The 20,159-nt window shown below is 38.6% G+C and overlaps 1 protein-coding gene across 4 annotated transcripts; it reads right to left on the bottom strand.

Moving 5' to 3' along the window:
* Nucleotides 1–254: 254 nt before the first annotated feature.
* ercc6 (excision repair cross-complementation group 6) lies at nucleotides 255–18,677 on the bottom strand. Of its 4 annotated transcripts, none has more exons than XM_058386260.1 (20): nucleotides 18,524–18,677; nucleotides 17,684–18,103; nucleotides 16,788–16,908; nucleotides 16,518–16,626; nucleotides 13,490–14,177; nucleotides 12,347–12,478; nucleotides 11,747–11,905; nucleotides 10,482–10,617; nucleotides 8,758–8,928; nucleotides 8,114–8,290; nucleotides 6,457–6,573; nucleotides 6,213–6,308; nucleotides 5,187–5,405; nucleotides 4,301–4,411; nucleotides 4,074–4,193; nucleotides 3,839–3,933; nucleotides 3,188–3,333; nucleotides 2,245–2,905; nucleotides 1,932–2,010; nucleotides 255–1,851 (listed from the first exon to the last, which is right to left on the bottom strand). In XM_058386260.1, the coding sequence occupies exons 2-20, from the start codon at nucleotides 18,091–18,093 to the stop codon at nucleotides 1,411–1,413; spliced, it is 4,188 nt and encodes a 1,395-aa protein (XP_058242243.1). In that variant the 5' UTR covers nucleotides 18,094–18,103; nucleotides 18,524–18,677; the 3' UTR covers nucleotides 255–1,410. The 4 variants fall into 4 exon arrangements, with proteins under 4 accessions (XP_058242243.1, XP_058242244.1, XP_058242245.1 ...); XM_058386261.1 differs by having other exon boundaries at nucleotides 13,490–14,171; XM_058386262.1 differs by lacking the exon at nucleotides 18,524–18,677 and adding an exon at nucleotides 17,485–17,565 and having other exon boundaries at nucleotides 17,658–17,768.
* Between the last annotated feature and the right edge of the window lie 1,482 nt (nucleotides 18,678–20,159).

Here is a 20,159-nt window from a genome sequence, read left to right as displayed (position 1 = left end):
TCCACTTATCATTTTAATGGTTCCTATTTTAAATTTATAAGTGGAACCCGACTTTCAATATGCACAGCAAAAGCCCTAGTGCGCTATTAACACATAGCTTTGGTTTATTTCTCAATTTTTATTTAAATCATTAATATAACGATTATAACTTTTAACGCTATACAACGTTGCCCTTCATTTAATTCTAAATATTTTGATGGGTATATCCGCAATTTCAATTGTCTAACAATCCAAATAATTTGGGGGAGATGGTCGTCTTTTAAAAGTTTTATTTTTCCCACAAAAAAATGAGATGAAGTTTTCATTACACCCAATAACAAATAAAAGAAATAATGCATTTATATCAATTAGCATTTAGAACATTTAGGAGCGTGGTGGAAGGCACATGCGCAGAGTGAAGTGTGAGTGGAATTTCAGCACCACGGTCAGCGGGACCTGAAGCCACACTGTGCTCTTATTGACTCATGCAGTTTAAAAGAGAACATAAATCCAAAAGCAATCTAGGCTAATTATGTGTAATTTTATATTTAGTTACCAAAGTAGATATCACTGAAAAGCAGGTATATGTTCCATCTCTCTAGGAGGAGGAAAAATACAGAAATTGCCTGTATAACAAAATGCCACTTCAGCAATTAAACCAATGAATTAACCTGAGCAACAGTAAGGAGGCAATTAAAAATAATCTCAGCTACACCATAATAACCTTTTTATTCCATGGCTGTATGTGCATAATATGAGAAATATGTATATGGAGGATCTTTCCCCAACACTGAATTATGGAAAAAATAATCAAATAATTCAGACACAACAAAATATTTGGACCCATTTGGCTGGTATTAATATAGTTTAACATTATACCTTACTGTTGAAACCATCTAACTACAATCACAGAATTCTGTTCTATATAAATACATTGAAATGCAGCACTAAAATGGGTTCAAACTAATTTGTATATATCTACACAAAACAGAAACAACACTGTGCCCAAAAAAAAGATTGACATTACCCAATAAAGTTTTTACAGTTGACAAAAACAAAACAGAAAGTTTAATACAGTCACATTTGTAGCCCATGTTTAACTCCCTGAATGACAAGTGTTCATTGTCAGTTATACAGAGCACATTATCAAGTAAATCTCAGGTTTAACAAACGAAAAAAGTGCAGAAAAAATAAACAAAATCCTGTCAAGTATATTGCAAAAATAAAGTACAAAATGATTTAAATGAAATTTATAACAAGGTATTTTATATCAATTGCATGTTATTGAACAACATGCTACATGACCACAATAATATACATTAACCATGAAAAATGACTTAATTTATTCCAGTGCAGACTCGTACCACATATGGTAAGGATTCGGAAATTTATAAAATCTATAAACAGTATACAGTACATATTCTCTTCATTTCATCTGAACTCAGCTTTGAGTTTCCACATCCCCTCTTTTCCTGGAAGCCTATGGAAGTCACAGATATTCCTAAGCAATTCTCTGAACACTGGAGTCTGTGTGGAGGTCAATCTCGGCGTGAAATACTCCAAGATCTCCTGAGTGCTGGCTTGGCCATCAACCTGAGCCTGGAAAGCCACAAAGTTCCTCAAATCCACCAGTAGCTCATCGTGCTCAGTAGGGGAAGCATGTGGAGTGGAAGACTGTGCTCTTTGCTCATTATCATCTTCTTCTTCATCTTGGCTCTGAGGTAAGCTTACATGATTCCTGGCCTTCATTCTGGCTAAGAGTGAGGAGGAGGAGAGGGAGCTAGAAAGCGCTTCTTCATCCACTCCCTCACCACTGAAGTGGGCAGAAGATACTGCTTTCTTGATGCCTACTTTCTTTATCACCTCTGCATCCTAAACAGACAACCAAATATTTAGATTTATCTATATTAAATCATTAAAAACACTTACAGTGTACACAAGACAATTTTTACCTTGCATTTCTCTCCTGTTTTTTGTGTTGTATTCAAGGACTTGTTGAGAAGAGAGTTCTTCTTCTGTCCAAATCTTTTCCTAAAACAGAAAAATGGTTTAAATATATGATATTCAGCTTAGGGTAAATGTTTTCCCAGAAGAAACCGACTTAAACAGCTCATTAAGAGTTGAAGTTTAATAATAAGAGCAGGGAACAACAGAGAAAACATTAAAACGTACAGATCAGGTAGTACTCCAGGAGCAGTTGTGGAAAGTTGTGTATACAAATAAAGAGGTACATGATAGAGGCAACAGAGGCTTTACTTAGCTTACCTGACAGGGGCTGGTGTTGCTGGTGCAGATCCTCTGAATGGCAGCCTGCAGTGCTGTCTGGACACTTTCAGAGCTTTAAGTGCATCTTTAGCAACCCGGTTGGCCTCAGCTTCCACCAGGACATAGTCTGGGTTTGATGCCTCCATGATTGTGTCATGCTTCATAACACTGTGGATCCCAGACTTCTTGAAGAGTTTGGCGAGAACATAGTCATCGTTCTTCTGCTCATCTTTTGTCTCTTTCTGATCCTCGCTGTCTTCTTTTTTGTATCTCCTCTTTTTCACCAGGTGAGAGATTCGATGACCCTCAAACCGGGCATCTTCTTTGTGTTTACGCTTTTTATGCTTATGTTTATGTTCATCTGTGGGCTGACTCGTTGCCTCTGTCACATCACAGTGCTTTTTCTTGTCCCTGTGTTTCTGAGGAGTGTTGGAGTTTGATGTGGATGTAACATCTAAAGAGTCACTTTCCTTGTTGGCATTATTGCTGGATAGGCCATTGAGAGTTGGTGTGCTTCTGTTAAAAGGCTCAGACGAAGCATTTTCTTTACACAGTGAAGACGGCTGGGATTTCTCTGGCTTTGATGACATTTGTTGCAGGTTTGATGGTGAAGGATGAGGTGCCTTGCGTCTCTTTGGAATCTGTACATCTGAGCCAGTGCCTAAAAAGAGTAGTTGCAGAACCATGTTGTGGTCATTTTATGAAATGAATGTTTGGTTTACAAACGTGCTTAATTTGGTACATTTTTATTTTCAAAAATATGATAAAGGATGATGAGTAAGCAATACAATAAGAAATTAAGTGCTAATCTAATAAATATTACAATCTAAGAAGTATAATAAATAAAATCTCTAATTTACAGTTTTCAGTTGTTTCCAAAACATGCTACGTTCAAGTCTTGATAGAGAAATCATCTCATGCCTTTTCATCATTTCATTAATACCTGCAAAAATTGCACTGGTCTCAGTTCCCTGGGAGCCGTCAGGATTGCTAAGTGTGAAGAGCTCGTAAATGTCATTAGACTTGAAAAAACGGCGCTGTTTTGGATCCTTGAGTACTCGATTTGTGAGAAACTGCTTGAAGATTTGCCTATGGAATTAGACAAGAAAGATTAGATTTTTAGGAATAACTCTTACCACACATGCAAACCCACATTTCTACTATTTCCATAATGACTCATAACATAGCAGTTTAGATTTTAACCCGCTTTAACCCAAAACCGCTGATAGTACAAACATATTAGCAAGTCAGCCATAAACTAATACATTAATATATTTATAATATAATTTTAGGTTGCCTGAGATCTCATATTGGCTCCTTTTAGAAAATCACACACAATGATTTAGGATAGCCTTTATTGGGAAATTTGCAAATGTTGCTTTGATATTTAATACAACCCATTTCAATTTCTGTCAATTAAATCATCTGCGAAGAGGCAGCACTGAGGAATAGAAAGCAATTCTTATTAACAACTTATTATCGAAAAAAAACTATTCTAATTATCAACTTCTACGCAAAAGAGCCATCAGAAATAAAGCAATAGTCTTACAAAAACACTACATTGTTTATTTTAAAACTACATCACTGAACTAACCTGTGGTAAATCTTCTCTTCAATGGTCCCAGCAGTGAGCAGCCTGTAAACAGTCACCTGCTGTTTCTGCCCTATTCTCCAAGCACGTTCACGGGCCTAAAGACAAGACATAAGTACAGTCTAGAGACTCTGTTTAATCAGAGCTCCTACCGAAAACATTCAATCAGCTGTAACAGCAAAGGTGGATATATTCACATTTTACCAAATCATTGCAAGCATGTTCAACTGTGGCAAACCTGAGTGTCTGTGCTGGGGTTCCAGTCTGGATCATAGATAATTACTCTGTTTGCACCAGTCAGGTTGATGCCTAATCCTCCAACTTTGGTCGTCAAAAGGAAAATAAATATATCCTTGTTCTGCAGGAAATGATTTTTTTTAGACACACCGTTAATATATTTATACAATTTAACAGAATAAAAGCATAGAATATCACAATACATATGAGCAATCAATAATCACTCACCTCATTGTACTGCGTTATGAGCGGCTGCCTAGACGCGATGGTGGTGGTGCCATCCATTTTGAGGTAGGTGTATCCATTTTCCCTGACAAACACCTCCAGGATCTCCAGCATCTGTGTGTGTGGGAGAAATGGTTTCAGACAGAGCATTGAGAACAGGATTAGTGCTAATAGGATTAAGGGAGATTAATATTACATGTACAGAAGTACCAACTGTGTGGGTTTTAGGTTCTCTCTGAAGCCAAATCTCATTTCTATTGAACAAAGACAGCTGGGTCCTGACAGACACCCTACAATGCAATAAGAGCTCATAATGAATTCTGTTAGAGGGGAAAATGACATAATAACTTTATTGGTGCTTTAGCTGCTTCTTCTTGAGACACGGCAAGTGCAGCTTATCCATCATATAGAGGCTTTATTCGCATGTTTTTACTTAAAGGCATGTCCACAGAGGAAGACACTAAATGGGTGATTTTAAAGGAATTTTGAAAAGATAACGGCAACATTTTTTTGCAATTATGTAATCTTTTTAGTCCACCAACTTAATGTATAATGTCATCAGAGCTATCCTGTTTGAATGGTGTTGTCTTCAGTTGGTCGAAAAAAAAGATAAGTAATATTAAAATTTTATTACTAAAATTTTAAAATAATTTTTTTAAATAAAATTTGTAAAAATAAAATTTTAGTCATAAATATTTTAAATAGAATGTAAAAGATGTATTTAAAATCATCATTGAGCACTTAACAGCAAAACTATTCACATTATATAAAGCAGTATTTACTTCATGATATTTTATCATATTTATTGTAAAAGACTGAAGGAAGTAGTCTCGTCATATCTCTCAACAACTGATTTTTTTTTCGTTCCTGCTCTGCATGAAGCACTGACCTGTCTGGACTGAGTGAAGAGCAAGACTCTGTGTCCCTGTTTGAACCACAGCCTGAGCAGAGACTCCACTACTATTAGCTTGCCCGAGCGCTTCCAGTAGCCAAAGTGCTCCTCTTCAGTCAGTTGCTCTGCAGGTATTCCTCTCAGCATGCGCGGTCCACCAGTGAACAGGTCTGGGTGGTTACAAATCTTCCTCAAGGCTATCAAGCCAGAGAAAATCTGGACAATGAAAACAACAGGATTAAGCTTCATATTTATAGAAATACTAGAAAAATAAGGAAATAGATTCCTTATGTCAAACATTACTCATAGAGGCTTTAATAAATTCAATTGATTTAATAAGGGTCATAGAGCAGGGTAAAGTCTCTTACTTCAGAGTGTTCAATGTTGCATTATATATGTGGGTTAATGGACTACAGTGACCACAAAAAGGGGGTTTGTAAACTGCACTAAAGTTGCACAGCATTCACTTCCGCTCACATTTAGAGCTCAGTGATGAATAGCTTATTTGGAAAAATATTTATTGTTGCACAGATAAAAGTAGAGTTGTGGAGTTGGTGATTGTTTATACACTGTATTTTTGAATCTGTTCATTTGTGCATTACATGAATGTAAATTACAAAAGACCTTAAATAGGTTATATTAGCAGATGTATAGTAATAAACAGGAAAATATATATTGCAAATAAAATTAGGAGTTTGAAAGCTGACTCTCCAAACATAAGAAAGTGAAGCAATGGAACAGACATACTGCTATAGAGTAAAGTGAATAATGAATAAGGCTTTCTTACTCCAGCAAACAAATGAACAGTAAATGAACACAGTAGCCCCATCTGGAAACACTTTATTTGAGTACTACATCTATGGACAGTCTATACTGATCAATCTCCAAGCTATCAATAGTTAATCAGTTGCTTACTATCTACGGCTACAGTTATAAACAAATTCCAACAATAAAATGTCCTACATTTTTTCACGCTTGCCCATTTTAAGACTACATGACTTTTCAGCCAAGTTGAAAACGTACTTGCATATCTCCATTCAGAATCTGATACACTTCCTTGGAATCCAAAAAGTTCTGATAGACTTGCCGCTGTTCTTCGGTTAATCTACAGAACAGTACCTGAAAACATATGGATATATATTTTCATTCTGACTTTAATAACTTTTTGCAAATGTGTATTATTCATATGAAAAGACACAAAAACTATTGAAGCCAGACTGGTGTCATATGTACATGTGTAAGACATTAGCGTTGTTTGTAGGCAGACCTGCTCATTTTTGTCGGGTAATGAGAGATTGGCCTTTACATCAGCCTTCATCCTCCTCAGCAGGTACGGATTGATGGTGTCGCGTAAGACACAGGCACATTTATAGGCTGTCTGCACCTGAAGAGACAAACAAACAAAAATATCAACAACTTCCTGAAATACTACAAGCAGTTTACTTCTGGTGAACCTTGATGATCATACCTTAAGGAAGGACTGACAGAAGTTTAACTACAAGATTTCATTGAACATATTTTAATCTCAGATGCAGAAAAGATTCACTTTAAATAACGGCAAACAAGTACACACTTTATGAAGTGCTAGCAGAGCAGTGTGTCCTGAGGCATGTCAGCAGCAGCAGCCCCCTCCTCTCTTCCTTTCAGCAGATTGACACATTAAAGATTCATAAGAGTGCTGCTGGACTCCAGAGGGGGCCAAAACGCTTTTATCAATAATGTTCTCCTGATCCAGTGTTAGGCCAAATGCCATTTAGCAGTAATTTAAAGGGATCCGCAGATCAAAAGGAAGCCAGCAGTCGGCCCACAACACTGCAGGGCACACAATAAGCCTGGATTAGAGCCCACTCGAGAAAACAAAAGAGAGCACCATGGAGAGAGAAGAAGAAACGACTGAGGGGAGGACAGCACGATTAGATGAATGAGAGCATGTGTAGGGTGGGACAGCATATGCTACAGTAATGGAGCTTATGGAAAATGCTCCAGGCATCATGTACACCTCTCATTGCTGATTAACTCAGTAGAAATATCAGTCTTGACATATGGATACAGAACTTGGAGGAAATTGCTAAATTACTATCAATATATTACTGACATTTACTTATAGTAATTTTTAATTATGATTTTTAATGTTTTTATTGGATAAATAAGTATAATTCTCGATAGCTAAACAATAGTAGGCTTCTAAACCTGACAGCTGTGATTATGAAATATTGCAAAACTTTATGTAAACGTACTAAAGATATGATTTCCTATATTTCGGAAAAGAAGCATTTTGAGTTAAACAAGAGAGAAAATAAAATTCTCAAAAGTGGAAATAACATTCAAATGGCTATTGTTAAAGAATTACTAAGTGTGTGTATAAGAAAAGAAAAAAAAAAAAAAATTATATATATATTATATATAATATATATATTTATATATATATATATATATATATATTAATTATATATATATATATAAATATATATATATATATATATATATATATATAAATATATATATATATATATATAGGCCTAACATAATAAAATTATTGGTTTAGAAATAGCAGTCTGTGCTTATAGCATAGATGGCTATGGAATTTAATCTAACATAACACAGCTTTGCAAAAACCCATAATAATTTACCAGTGGGTGCTATCAAAATCAGTCCAAAGGCAAAACATTACGTAATGTCAGTAGAGTTACGAATTCCCTTTTAATGCTCCAGAATAATTATTGTTGAATTTTTGTACCTTGAAACAGATTGAAACCCTGGTATAGGCTGATCATCTATTTGCACTAAAAAGATGTTCATGTTACAGGTATAAGCTAATGAGTTTATTAGCATTAAGTTAAGGTTTATGCTTCTATGTATATGTGTAGACTCAAGTTTATATCATGTGAGTCAGTGTTTTAATGTGAGCATCAGCTTGGCCTCACCTGCACTGGAGAGGCATTAGAATATCCCCCCATGGTAATAGGCACTGAGAACTGCTCCATGAATACAGGGAGCGTGCCTAGTTTCCCTGGAAACACAAAGTCAAAAAGGGACCAAAGCTCCTTCAGGTTATTCTGCATGGGAGAACCAGAGAGGATGAACCGATGAGGGGTCCGGAACTGAGGAAGAAATCAGATCAAAATGAAATAATATGAAGTATTCTTTCAAAAACGATTGTAGAAGCAAATATGTGGACTAAGAATATTTTTTGGAGCCTCGTTGGTATGACTATGCAGTTATTAATCAGAAAATTATTTGACAATCAAAATTCATGATACATTAGTCCTAGAAGCACCATTAGGTTCAGTTTATTCAATACTAAATCGAAACAATGTGGAATTTCCAATGGACTTTTTAATACAGTAATCCATAATGCTACAGCACACATAAATTAATTAAGAAGTGGCTGGCAGTAAAATAAGATATCTATGCAAGGTAAGATGATATTTCAGCTTAGTACAACTAAGACTCTGGAGCAAATGATTTAATCAGAGCAACAACATACAGTTTGCTTATGTACATATGTCTCTTGCAAATACTAAAAATGTCTTTTCATTTATACTAAATGAAATAAAGGCCCAGTTACCTGCTTGCATGCAACAGTGACACCTGCATTTGGGTTCCTAATTTTATGGCCCTCATCCAAAATGATGTAATGCCAGTCGTATTTCTGAATGTAATCCTGCATAATGCGTACATATGAGTAAGACGTAATGAGGATCCCGTGACTAGCGACTATCTCGGGGATGAGCTTCTCCTGAAAAACAAGACAAAACATTATGAGTATGACTTTGATGACTATAATAATGACTGCTTAGAAAGCTGTTTTCAGTTACAGTTACATTCATACATTATTGGAGGTCACTTGCACAAGGCTCCTTTCTTTATAAAGTGCTGGAGTCCATGTCCACCTCCACGCTTCACACCAAAAGCCTCAAGAGAATTCCAATTAAAAGCGCAGCAGCCATGTAACCCCTTGTTTTTCCCCTTTTTCACTTTGCAGCCAATTAATAAGGTACATCTGTTCTGAGGTAGTGTTAGCCTGAGCATGAAAACTGTCATTAGGCACAAATGCAGCAGAACTAAAACCCCTCCTCACCACCCCACCAAACTCCTGAGACCAATCCTCCTCCTAGAGGGCAAAGCGTGGATTGCCAGGCAACAGCCCCCATTAATCACTGTGTCAGGCAGGGAGAAGGGGAGAGTGGAGAAGAGCATTCAGAGTAAACACATCACAGCAGCCCTATAGCAGCTCCAGCTACCTTAGCTTTAATTAATTTAACATTTCCTTGGAGCCAGATCTACTCCACACTAGGATATCTGTTTACGGAAGGAAAAATACCATGCTGGCATAAATACAGTAAATCAAAGTTGTACTGCTTCATCTCAGTCTTGTTGTCGTGTTAGGCCGTTGTGTGGTGTGGGTAAAGTTTACAAACCTGAATAAACATTTCAGGAGAGCTTTTTTTTTTTTATATGTAGTACAAAGCATAAGAGCATAAGAGCAAAGCATACCCTCTTATAAGTGAGAGTCGATATTACATTGTTATTAAAATAACCAAACCCTTTACAAAAAACACTATTTGGGGTTTATATTACTCAAAATACATTTACATATATTCCTTCCACAGTTGTGTTTATCCAAAATGACTTACAAGTAAGACAGAATACGGGCTCTTGTCTGGCGCAACAGATAATTGGTTGGTCCATCATTACAACAATGCCACAGGCATCTATGGCCAGGAGCCATGAGAGCAAAATTGGCTGTGGTCTCTGGGTGGGATGGATGGCATTACTTTCTCTCCTGTCAATCAGAGCAACACTAGCTAATTCTGGGTGTCTGGGAGTAAATGTGCAGAGTGTGTTCAGCTGCCTCTGAATGTATTGAAAAGATACAGTGTCTGGAGAAGCCACGTGTTAGCCTTCACCCAACCTGTTTGGTAATGGTCATGTGATAGGGCAATGCTAGCTAGTGAAAAATACAAAAATAAAAAGTAAGGCGTGAATTCAATCCGAACTAGATTATTACTTAAGAAATTAAATTGATATAACTATAACTCTAAAAATGGCATGTAACCCAAATTGCAATCCCTGTCATGTCTATTTATGAGGCTGTTGTGCCACATCATCACAACATTATGTGCCACAACGTCAGCCTTTTTAAACTTAGGGAAAAAAAAAAATCATCCTGACATCAGCAACCCGATGGTCATCTCTGACAACTTGGATCTAGCAAAGATTTTTTAAAATTGGCTCAGACCTACACATGGACGTCATAGCTAGCGTTCTGAATAACACATTAAGATGTACCTTCTTATTATTAAAAGAACCCGTTTCATGGAGAACCGCCACACGGAATGGAGGCCACCAGGTATGGAACTCCTTCACCCACTGGTGCATGACTGTGGCTGGGCATACAATGACTGTGGGTCCCAATCCAGCATACCTGCACATATAATGATAAACCCATCAGAAATATTTACAATAAAACAGAGACGTCCTTTTTGTGGTTATGGAAATTGTAATAAAAATGCTACAGATGACTAGAATGGTATGAAAATTACAAGAGGTACAAAATGAATTATGTCATGTAATTTAATATGTAGACACTATAACACTGCATACATCAACAATAACTGATTAAATGAACACACCTTAGCAGTTGATTGAGAGCATGAATTAAATGAAGTTTCTGAATATAGGTGAGACTCTTATTCAAAGGCTAAACCAACAAACAAAAAAAATCCTGAGAGGCCTACATTTCCCAGCAATGCTAAGAAAAAATGGTGAGAAAATGGTATGTCACTCTGCAACACATTTAAACTAAATGAGGAGGTCATGAACTCTGAGCTGAAGCTAGGGCAACATAATGTTCCCTTTGTGCGTTCGCCAATGGAGATGAATCGACAAAATGCACTAAATGGCTCTAGGAGCCTTATAGCATATGATATGATATTCCGGATCACGGCAGCCATTGATATTGAGCCGTAATTGAGTTTGCAAAACAATCAATTTGCGGATGGACGACGCCAGACATAGTAGTATTGACCAGGAAGGAGGCCCCCACCCTAAGCAAACACGGCACTGAAAAACAAAAAGGCACTGCTTTAAACGTATTTAATTATGTGTTTCATGTTTAATTTCCCTCCCTGCCCCTCCCCTACACTTGCTCTCATTTCACGTTCTTGTTCTTCCTTTGATGTCGCCACTAAGAGAATTAGAGGGATATCATAATTGAAACGTCTTTAATAATTCACACCAAACCTCTCTCCACCAGCAATCCAGCTGCTGAAATATTCATTGCAATCAAGACTTTCCAGTCTGGAGGGATGGGGTGAGAGTGGGCGTGGCATAAGATTTTGCACGTTTGTATAAGCTTTAAAAAGAAAGCCTGGGAGAATAGACATTTGAGAGTTAGGATTACAGAGTTACAAATAATTCAATTATTTTCCTAGGTTTTAAGTGTGACTATTCTGGCCAGAACGTGTGTGGGTGGGTGGGACAGAGAAGGAGAGAGAGAGCGAGAGAGAGACCACAGGAGCATTTAAGGGGTTTGGACACGTGGGGTCTCTTGCCTGTAATTGGAGCCGCGTGTCTTTAACTTGCTGTAGCTCAGGCCTGCCAGGAAAGCTATTACTTGGATGGTCTTGCCAAGGCCCATCTCATCTCCCAGAATGCCTCCTGCTTGCTGGCAGTGCAGTTCCCACATCCACCTGACACCTGTCTGCTGATACCTGGACAACAAAAGCATGCATGTAGGACAAAATGCCAGGCCAGCACAACACAAACACTGCACCTGATCAATTAATCATAGGGCCATTATCTCTATTGATTTTAAATAAATGGCCTGTAAGTGTTGCCCAATTGATTTGTTGTAAAACACAATACAATAACAGAGGCTTCCTGTTGTAAGCCTAAACTCTAAACATACACAACCATAAATCTATGTACTAGAGATGCTGCTTTCCATGAACTAGTTTACTTTACAGAGCTTGCACATAATTCTTTCAAATAAATAAGTAATTTTAATAATAAAAAAAAAAAATCAATCATGGCTCTGAAAAGCTGATGGTCTGACTACTGCCAAAAGCAAATACAAGTCAGCATATAAAGAATAAAATAAATCATAAAGTGATTGCATTTCATGTTTTTAAGTGTAGCTCCCATTTCCTCACTTGAAGAGTTTCTTCCAGAGAAATCCTGGCATCTTAAAACCTTCATCAAACTCTGCATCACTCTCTTCAGACTCGTCCTCTTCTGCTTGCCTCTTCTGCTCTTTCTCTTGGAGTCTCTGCCTCTTCCAATTCCTGCAGGAGGACAGTCACTGCATTACCGAAAATAGCTCTCATGCTGATTTGACATAATGTCCAATCTAGGTTTTGATTAGCCAAATGAGTCTGACACAACTGAAACGATTCGACTGCTCGCATTCTTAATTTGACTCGGCAAGCATTGTTTATTTAGCCACCTCTGGGAAACTTGGTTTAACATGGTGAAGTACTGTATGGGCAGGTAGTTTTAATTTCCTAGTCTGAGTGAGAGAGCGAGAGAGAAAGAGAGAGAGAGAAACAGTGAGAGAGAGAGAGAGAGACAGACAGAGAGAGAGAATGAAAGAGAGAGAGAGAAAGGCCACAGTGCTGCCTTAGTTAGCTCCCTAGCCATCATTCTTTCCGGGCAGCTTTAATTGAACCACTTCTGGCTGCAGGGATACGGCAGTTAGTGGCAGTGTCATCATCGAAGCAAATTAAGATTGATACAGACAATTAGGAGTTTGAGCTCCCCAAGAAAGGTGTGGAGAAAGGAGTGAAAGGGAAAAAAAAAATCCATCTTCATTTGGACCTGGCCCTGTCACTCCACAATGAAACTGCTCCCTTTATCTGGGGCTTCCGAGACTGCAAGACTTGTAATTAAGTCAAGACTAAGCATTGGTTCAGTTAATTACGTTTTTTTCCCCCCTTCCTCCTTCACTCCACACTGTAGAGCCAACAAACCGCCAGTGTGTATCTGCATTCATTTCCAAATCACAGTGCAAAAAGTACAGAAAACAGTCACTGTGCCAACTCAATTTCTTACTATAAATATGAATTTGAAATCTTGTTATGTTTGGTACCATCTATTTTCACATTGTGGAATAAATACATGCATATTATAATAAGAAGACAATGAATGGATTTTTAGTTGAGGAACAGCTGCCAGATTATCAATTCCTGCACTCATAATAAGCAAATGATGGTCACACGAATCATTAACTAAATATTTTTGTTTGTGACAATGAACTTTCTAAAATATTAGCACAGACCAGGCAAATTTGGCCTTACCTAATTCTTTTCCTGTAGTATTCAATATCCCCGTCATCTTTATATTTCTTCACCTTGACTTTTTTATCAGTGTCCTCGTCCTCAGAACAGCTGGGAAGGTATTCATCGCTCTCATCCTCTTTTTTTGACTTCTTCGTTTTAGTTTCCTTCTTCTTCTTATAAGGTTTAAGTTCATACTCTTCCTTTTCATCCTGCCAGAACTCATCATCTCGCTCTGGTTCCTCAGGATCCATAAGCTCATCACTAGGCACATACTCAGAGCCCTCGCTGTCCGAGCCATCGTCCCTGTAGCTCTTCCGTCTGGTCTGGGGAAATTCTTTCTCAGTTTTGGGCCTTGCTTTGGGGTGAGCCTTTAGGGCAGTCCTTTGGAGTTTCTGCATCCGTTTCTGCAGTTTCTTTTCCTGCTTGGAAGACGGCTTGTTTTTTTGGACTTCTGCAGAACTCCTGGACACCTTCCCCTTCTTCTTTGGGGTAGGTTTCTTTCTGCTCTCTGCCATTTTAGCTTGGTCGGCGAGGTACTGGTCAAAGCCAGAGTTTTCGCTAAGCATCAACTTGCGTGGTTCCTTCTTCTCTTGCTTTTGAGGGATGCGTGTGCCAAAAGGGGTCATCTGACCTGTGCGGATGAGCTCTTCCCACTCCGTCTCCTGAGCAGGCATGAGCATGCTGCCCTGAGTGGATGGGCCTGCCTCTGACACACACACACACAAACAAACAACAAAACACACAGTTAATAAAAATTCAGGGTAAGGTGCCCCTATCTTCTACTTGAACAATGTTAGTGCATCAGTTTATTGTTCTTCCAACTGTTTTTAACAAAAGGAAAGTGAAAAGTAGAAAGGAAGAAACTTTAGTATTGTATCATTGGCATTGTAAATGAAGGAATGTCAAGGTTGCAGCTCTACATATGTATCACTCTCTAATAGGTTTTATATGCATAGCTAAAATGGTGTGGCCTTTCTATAAGCTTTCAAATCAAATGCCAATGTACTGACCATGAAGTCTAAACAGCCTAAACACTTTAGTCTATTATCAGTTAAGTGAAAATGGGCCCCTCATCCTGCAAAAGGAAATGCTGCATATAGAATAGTACAAACTTTCTGTTACAAAAATCACCACTAACTTCTCTCCCTGCATCCTGTCTCAAAATCTACTAAAAATCTACCCATGTAAGTAAACCAGGGCAGGAGGTATAAAGTTTGTGAAAATGACTCTTTAAAAAACTCTCTAGGAAGTCGACATAAGTCTGAAAAATGTTTTAATCCGAGTTGAAACTTTCTTGTCATCCTGCACACTGCACCTTGTTTTGTTACTACGCAAAGCATTGCTGCATATTTTGTAGATTCATATTTTTTGCACATTTCTGTACATATGACATATACATTACTTTTTTGTTTTCAGTTCTACTGTATACATACTCTTTTTGCGCTATACACAGATCAGGTATAACATTATGACCACCTGCCTAATATTGGTGTTGGTCCAGCTTTTGCTGCCAAAACAGCCCTGACCCATCATGCACTGTGTATTCCGACACCTTTCTTTCAGAACCAGCATTAACTTCTTCAGCAATCTGATCAACAGTAGCTTGTCTGTTGGATTGGATCACACGGGTCAGCCTTCACTCCCCACGTGCATCACGGCTCACCACTGTTCCTTCCATGGACCACTTTTGATAGATACTGACCACTGCAGACCAGGAACACCCCACAAGAGCTGCAGTTTTGGAGATGCTCTGATCCAGTCGTCTAGTCATCACGATCTGACCCTTGTCAAACTCGCTCAAATCCTTACACTTGTCCATTTTTCCTGCTTCTAACACATCAACTTTGAGGACAAAATGTTCACTTGCTGCCTAATATATCCCACCCACTAACAGGTGCCATGATGAGGAGATAATCAGTGTTATTCACTTCACCTCTCACTGCTCATAATGTTATGCCTGATCAGTGTACTTAGCTTTCTTTCTACTTATGTCTTATTTTTCATTTATTTCTTTTTTTTAATGCAGTAGGAGAAGTTGGCCAGGTTTTCATTTCACTGCTAGCCATATATTGTATAAAACCATGCATGTGACAAATAAATCAGATATTAATGCTTTGCATGTTGTATCTTTATGCAGCATGTAAGCATAAGCAACAAAATGTTGGTCATAGCTCTAAGCATTAAAAAAGGGCATAAAATGTCTCAGACAAATAATTATCCCTGCATAAAAAAACATAAATTGCATATCAGCATTGGTTTTGCTACAGACAGAAGAAGCCTCATTAGCTGAAATTTCTCAGTCTGTGACTGGTTATTACTGTTACTGTGACAGCTCAGCACTCCTCATAAAATGAAATGATACTGCTAATACTGAGGTTAGGTGTAAGTGAATGCAGGATAATTTTGCTTAGGAGCCAAATCACTTAAAACTGAACTGAAATGTGTGCTTTTTTATATTTACCAGAGTAGCCAGATGTAGCGAGTGTGAACTGCTTGTCTCTCAAGAAATGCAAACATGCAGTGTATTTGATTAGAAATCAAAACTGGTGGAAAAAAATAACTTATAACTTCATAATCAACATGGACCATATTTATGAGTCTTGGATTTCTCAGCGACAGTAGAGTTGTAGTGATTGTGTGCATGTCTTTTCTGTCTCACTGCTGCCACCTTTCGCTAAAGTTCACAACTCTGAAGCACTCCGAAATACTCGCTCATTTTTAAGGTTTAAGAATTTTTGCACATTGCTCCCATTCTTAAAGCAAGGTGTAGGAATAAACATTATGATTTATAAAAATTCACAAGGTTTCAGTCCGGGTTGCTTTACACATACTGGCCAAGGTCACTACTTCATATATATATGACATTTATTGTGAGCATGTTGTTCAATATTTAACTCTCAGGACCTGGCAGCAGGAGTTTACAGGAGTTAACCCACTGGGACAAAGCTAAGCACTGCATTAACAATGCCATAATGTACCTTAATGCTACCCTGATAAGCACTGGGTGACATCCAACTGTATAAACAAGGCGGTATTTCATTCTCACCTGTGTCATCTTCAGTCAATAACTCTGCCTCGATCTTCTGAATATCCTCTCCACTCAGAAAGGCCTGTAAACGTCTCTGCTTGGCTCGGATCTTTTTTAACTGCTTCTCCTATAAATGATAAAAATGATTCCACAACTTACCGTCATGCTGATACAGATATATATATATTATATAGAGATATATTTTACCATCGCTGAACCTAGAATGTCATAGTGTGATAGATTACTCAGGGTCACATCTTTTGCGAAAAATGCTAAAAAATTAATTACCTTGTTTTCTTTTTGCCTTTTGACAGAGTCGATTTTCCGGCTGATGTCCTTGCTGGAGGCGGCATAAGGAGTAAGCTGCTCTAATATCTTGTTGATGTGTTTTAGAGCACTTGTGCATGACCTAATAAGATGCAATACAAAACATAATATTTGGTCTGTAGGAGAAGAAAGCTTTGGGAATTAACTTAAAATTATTAAGAGGTCACAGAAGGTCAGGTCCATCCATTGACTAAGTATGATGTTTTTTTTCTCCTTCAAAAATTCCATTCTCTTAAGTACGTTTTCCTCACTTCAGCCAATTGAAATGGACTTGAAATGAAGGAGGTGGTTCATTTGTTGAGCGATGTAATGTTTTTGAATGTTTCTATAACCTTTTCGATACAGAAGATTTCCTTCACATTGCTAATGTGATGGTACATCTGAGAAAAGATGTTTAAAAAAAATGGTGGTGTGAGCAGTTGTGTGGTGGCTCTCCTCAATATTCGGAGTGAGCCTTGTATAAAGAACCCTGCAGTAACCACTCATAAAAACATTAATGTGTTTAGAAAAAAAAAAAGAAAAGAAATGATGGTGAAAGGTATCAGCAAGTCTCCTATGTGCAAGATCTAAGGCTGAAGACAGTGTGAATACAAAAAGACTCTCTTTCTTTCTGTCTATTTAATGTATTTTAAAAAGGCCATCTGAAAGGTGAAGGCACCTTTTATACTGTGTTATGCTTTTTCTCATTTTTCAATTATCCCTTCGATTTATCCTGGTCTCGATGGATCCATTGCCTATCCTAGGAACAACGAATGTGAGATGGGAATACAGTTAGGATCAAACCTGGTACCTTGGAAAGCATAAATGACTACATGGTGGACAGTAACTCACTGGCAGCTCTCTGAGATTGTCTGTACCTGACATCATCCAGAACCGATTCATATTCTTTCTCCGCATCAGCCCTCGCTGTGGCCTGTTTGGCCTCCTGGAAGGCTCGGTCCACCTGCTGAAGTACTCCTTGCTCCAAAACATCCTGATCATACACGTCCACTCCCAAACCCTGGAGCTCGGCTGCTTGATCATTCTGAGCCACCGCCTGGATCTCCTGACGGTTGATCTGGAGCAGGAGCTGTGATTTCCTGGAGTTTTCTGGTCCAGCATTACTAGGGCAGGCTGCAGCAGCTGGCTCTTCCTGACTGCTCTCCGGGATGGAGAGGCCACTCGATACCCTGCTGGACCCATTGTCCTCTTTCCCTCCTGGTGTTAGAGCACTCACTGGACTGGACAATGCAGGGCAGTCTGAGTCCTCATTATTGTCTATAGGCATATTAATGTAGCTGGAAACGGGGATGGGAACATGAGAATTTACAGAGATACAACATGAAGGCTGTCTCAATGTGAACACGCAGGAAATACACAGAGACAGGTGTCAAACTTTTAATGGCTAAGAGTACATAAGCAGACTGCCCACTACTAGCAGGAGTGTGCGTTTGGTTGTGTAAAAGCTGCTCATGTTCTAAACTAACCAAATAAAATACCCAAGCTTTAACTGTTTGTTGATTACAATAAGACAAAACCAGGTTTAGACTAACTTTAACAGCAGGTGTCCAGTTCTGAGTGGCCTATTGTCTGTTAGCCACCGGGATTGTTATTGTTAGCTAGCGGAGGAACAGATGATGTTCAGACATAATTCTTTGCTATACGCTCTTTCTCTATCAAGTCATCGATGGAAAAATGATATCTAAGTAAGAACAAACCTTCAGAACGATCTGTTTCTGTTCAAAAATTTATTCGTGTACAGTTACATCCATTGAAATTCGCTTTCTTCCTAAGTGTACTACTCATAACACATGCTAGTTACACAATTAACCACGTAAGAGCTCGTGAAGGGCGAAACAGCAGCTCACCAAATTCCAGGACTGGCCAAGTTTCAAAGTAAAAGTCTCTTTTTAAACAGCATTTTTTTTCCCCATTAGCTGAAACACGGATACTGAAAAATAAAACAGACCGAGTATGAGATATATTACCCAAAAAAATACCCCATTTGGAACAATGCTGTAAATATCACTGCAGCTCATTAATGTTTACTTATTACCTAGTTTGTTTGTTTTTATTTTTATTCTTTCCACTAGAGGGACCAAGCTCAAAAATACGGTACATTAACGCGCAAATACTCCTTTGCTCATTTATTACGTTCACCATGTAATAAAGTTGCATGTGCGAAAAAAAAAAATAAAGATGGGAATTCCAGCTCTTTTATTATATATATATATATATATATATATATATATATATATATATATATATATATATATATATATATATATATATATATGCAGTCATACACTATATTGCCAAAAGTATTCGCTCACCCATCCAAATAATCAGAATCAGGTGTTCCAATCACTTCCATGGCCACAGGTGTATAAAATCAAGCACCTAAGCATGCAGACTGTTTTTACAAACATTTGTGAAAGAATGGGTCGCTCTCAGGAGCTCAGTGAATTCCAGCGTGGAACTATGATAGGATGCCACCTGTGCAACAAATCCAGTCGTGAAATTTCCTCGCTCCTAAATATTCCACAGTCAACTGTCAGCTGTATTATAAGAATGTGGAAGTGTTTGGGAACGACAGCAACTCAGCCACGAAGTGGTAGGCCACGTAAACTGACGGAGCGGGGTCAGCGGATGCTGAGGCGCATAGTGTGAAGAGATCCCCAACTTTCTGCAGAGTCAATCGCTACAGACCTCCAAACTTCATGTGGCCTTCAGATTAGCTCAAGAACAGTGCGCAGAGAGCTTCATGGAATGGGTTTCCATGGCCGAGCAGCTGCATCCAAGCCAAGCCAAGCAGTGGTGTAAAGCACGCCGCCACTGGACTCTAGAGCAGTGGAGACGCGTTCTCTGGAGTGACGAATCGTGCTTCTCCATCTGCCAATCTGATGGACGAGTCTGGGTTTGGTGGTTGCCAGGAGAACGGTACTTGTCTGAATGCATTGTGTAAAGTTTGGTGGAGGGGGGATTATGGTGTGGGGTTGTTTTTCAGGAGCTGGGCTTGGCCCCTTAGTTCCAGTGAAAGGAACTCTGAATGCTTCAGCATACCAAGACATTTTGGACAATTCCATGCTCCCAACTTTGTGGGAACAGTTTGGAGCTGGCCCCTTCCTCTTCCAACATGACTGTGCACCAGTGCACAAAGCAAGGTCCATAAAGACATGGATGACAGAGTCTGGTGTGGATGAACTTGACTGGCCTGCACAGAGTCCTGACCTCAACCCGATAGAACACCTTTGGGATGAATTAGAGCGGAGACTGAGAGCCAGGCCTTCTCGTCCAACATCAGTGTGTGACCTCACAAATGCGCTTCTGGAAGAATGGTCAAAAATTCCCATA

Source organism: Hemibagrus wyckioides, linkage group LG03 (assembly GCF_019097595.1).
Source record: "Hemibagrus wyckioides isolate EC202008001 linkage group LG03, SWU_Hwy_1.0, whole genome shotgun sequence".
In the NCBI taxonomy this organism is placed as follows: Eukaryota; Metazoa; Chordata; class Actinopteri; order Siluriformes; family Bagridae; genus Hemibagrus; species Hemibagrus wyckioides.
The sequence above is the reverse complement of the archived record's forward strand: the minus strand, read 5'-3'. Positions and strand labels throughout refer to the sequence as shown.

What these genes read in the sequence shown, in the direction of transcription:
- ercc6 (XM_058386260.1), bottom strand. Translation starts at nt 18,093, where the DNA reads ATGCCTATAGACAATAATGAGGACTCAGACTGCCCTGCATTGTCCAGT. An exon ending in TACCCGACAAAAATGAGCAG is followed by an intron (nt 6,309 to 6,456) that starts GTCTGCCTACAA and finishes ATATGTTTTCAG; the next exon opens with GTACTGTTCTGTAGATTAAC. An exon ending in GAAGAGAAGATTTACCACAG is followed by an intron (nt 3,334 to 3,838) that starts GTTAGTTCAGTG and finishes CTAATTCCATAG; the next exon opens with GCAAATCTTCAAGCAGTTTC.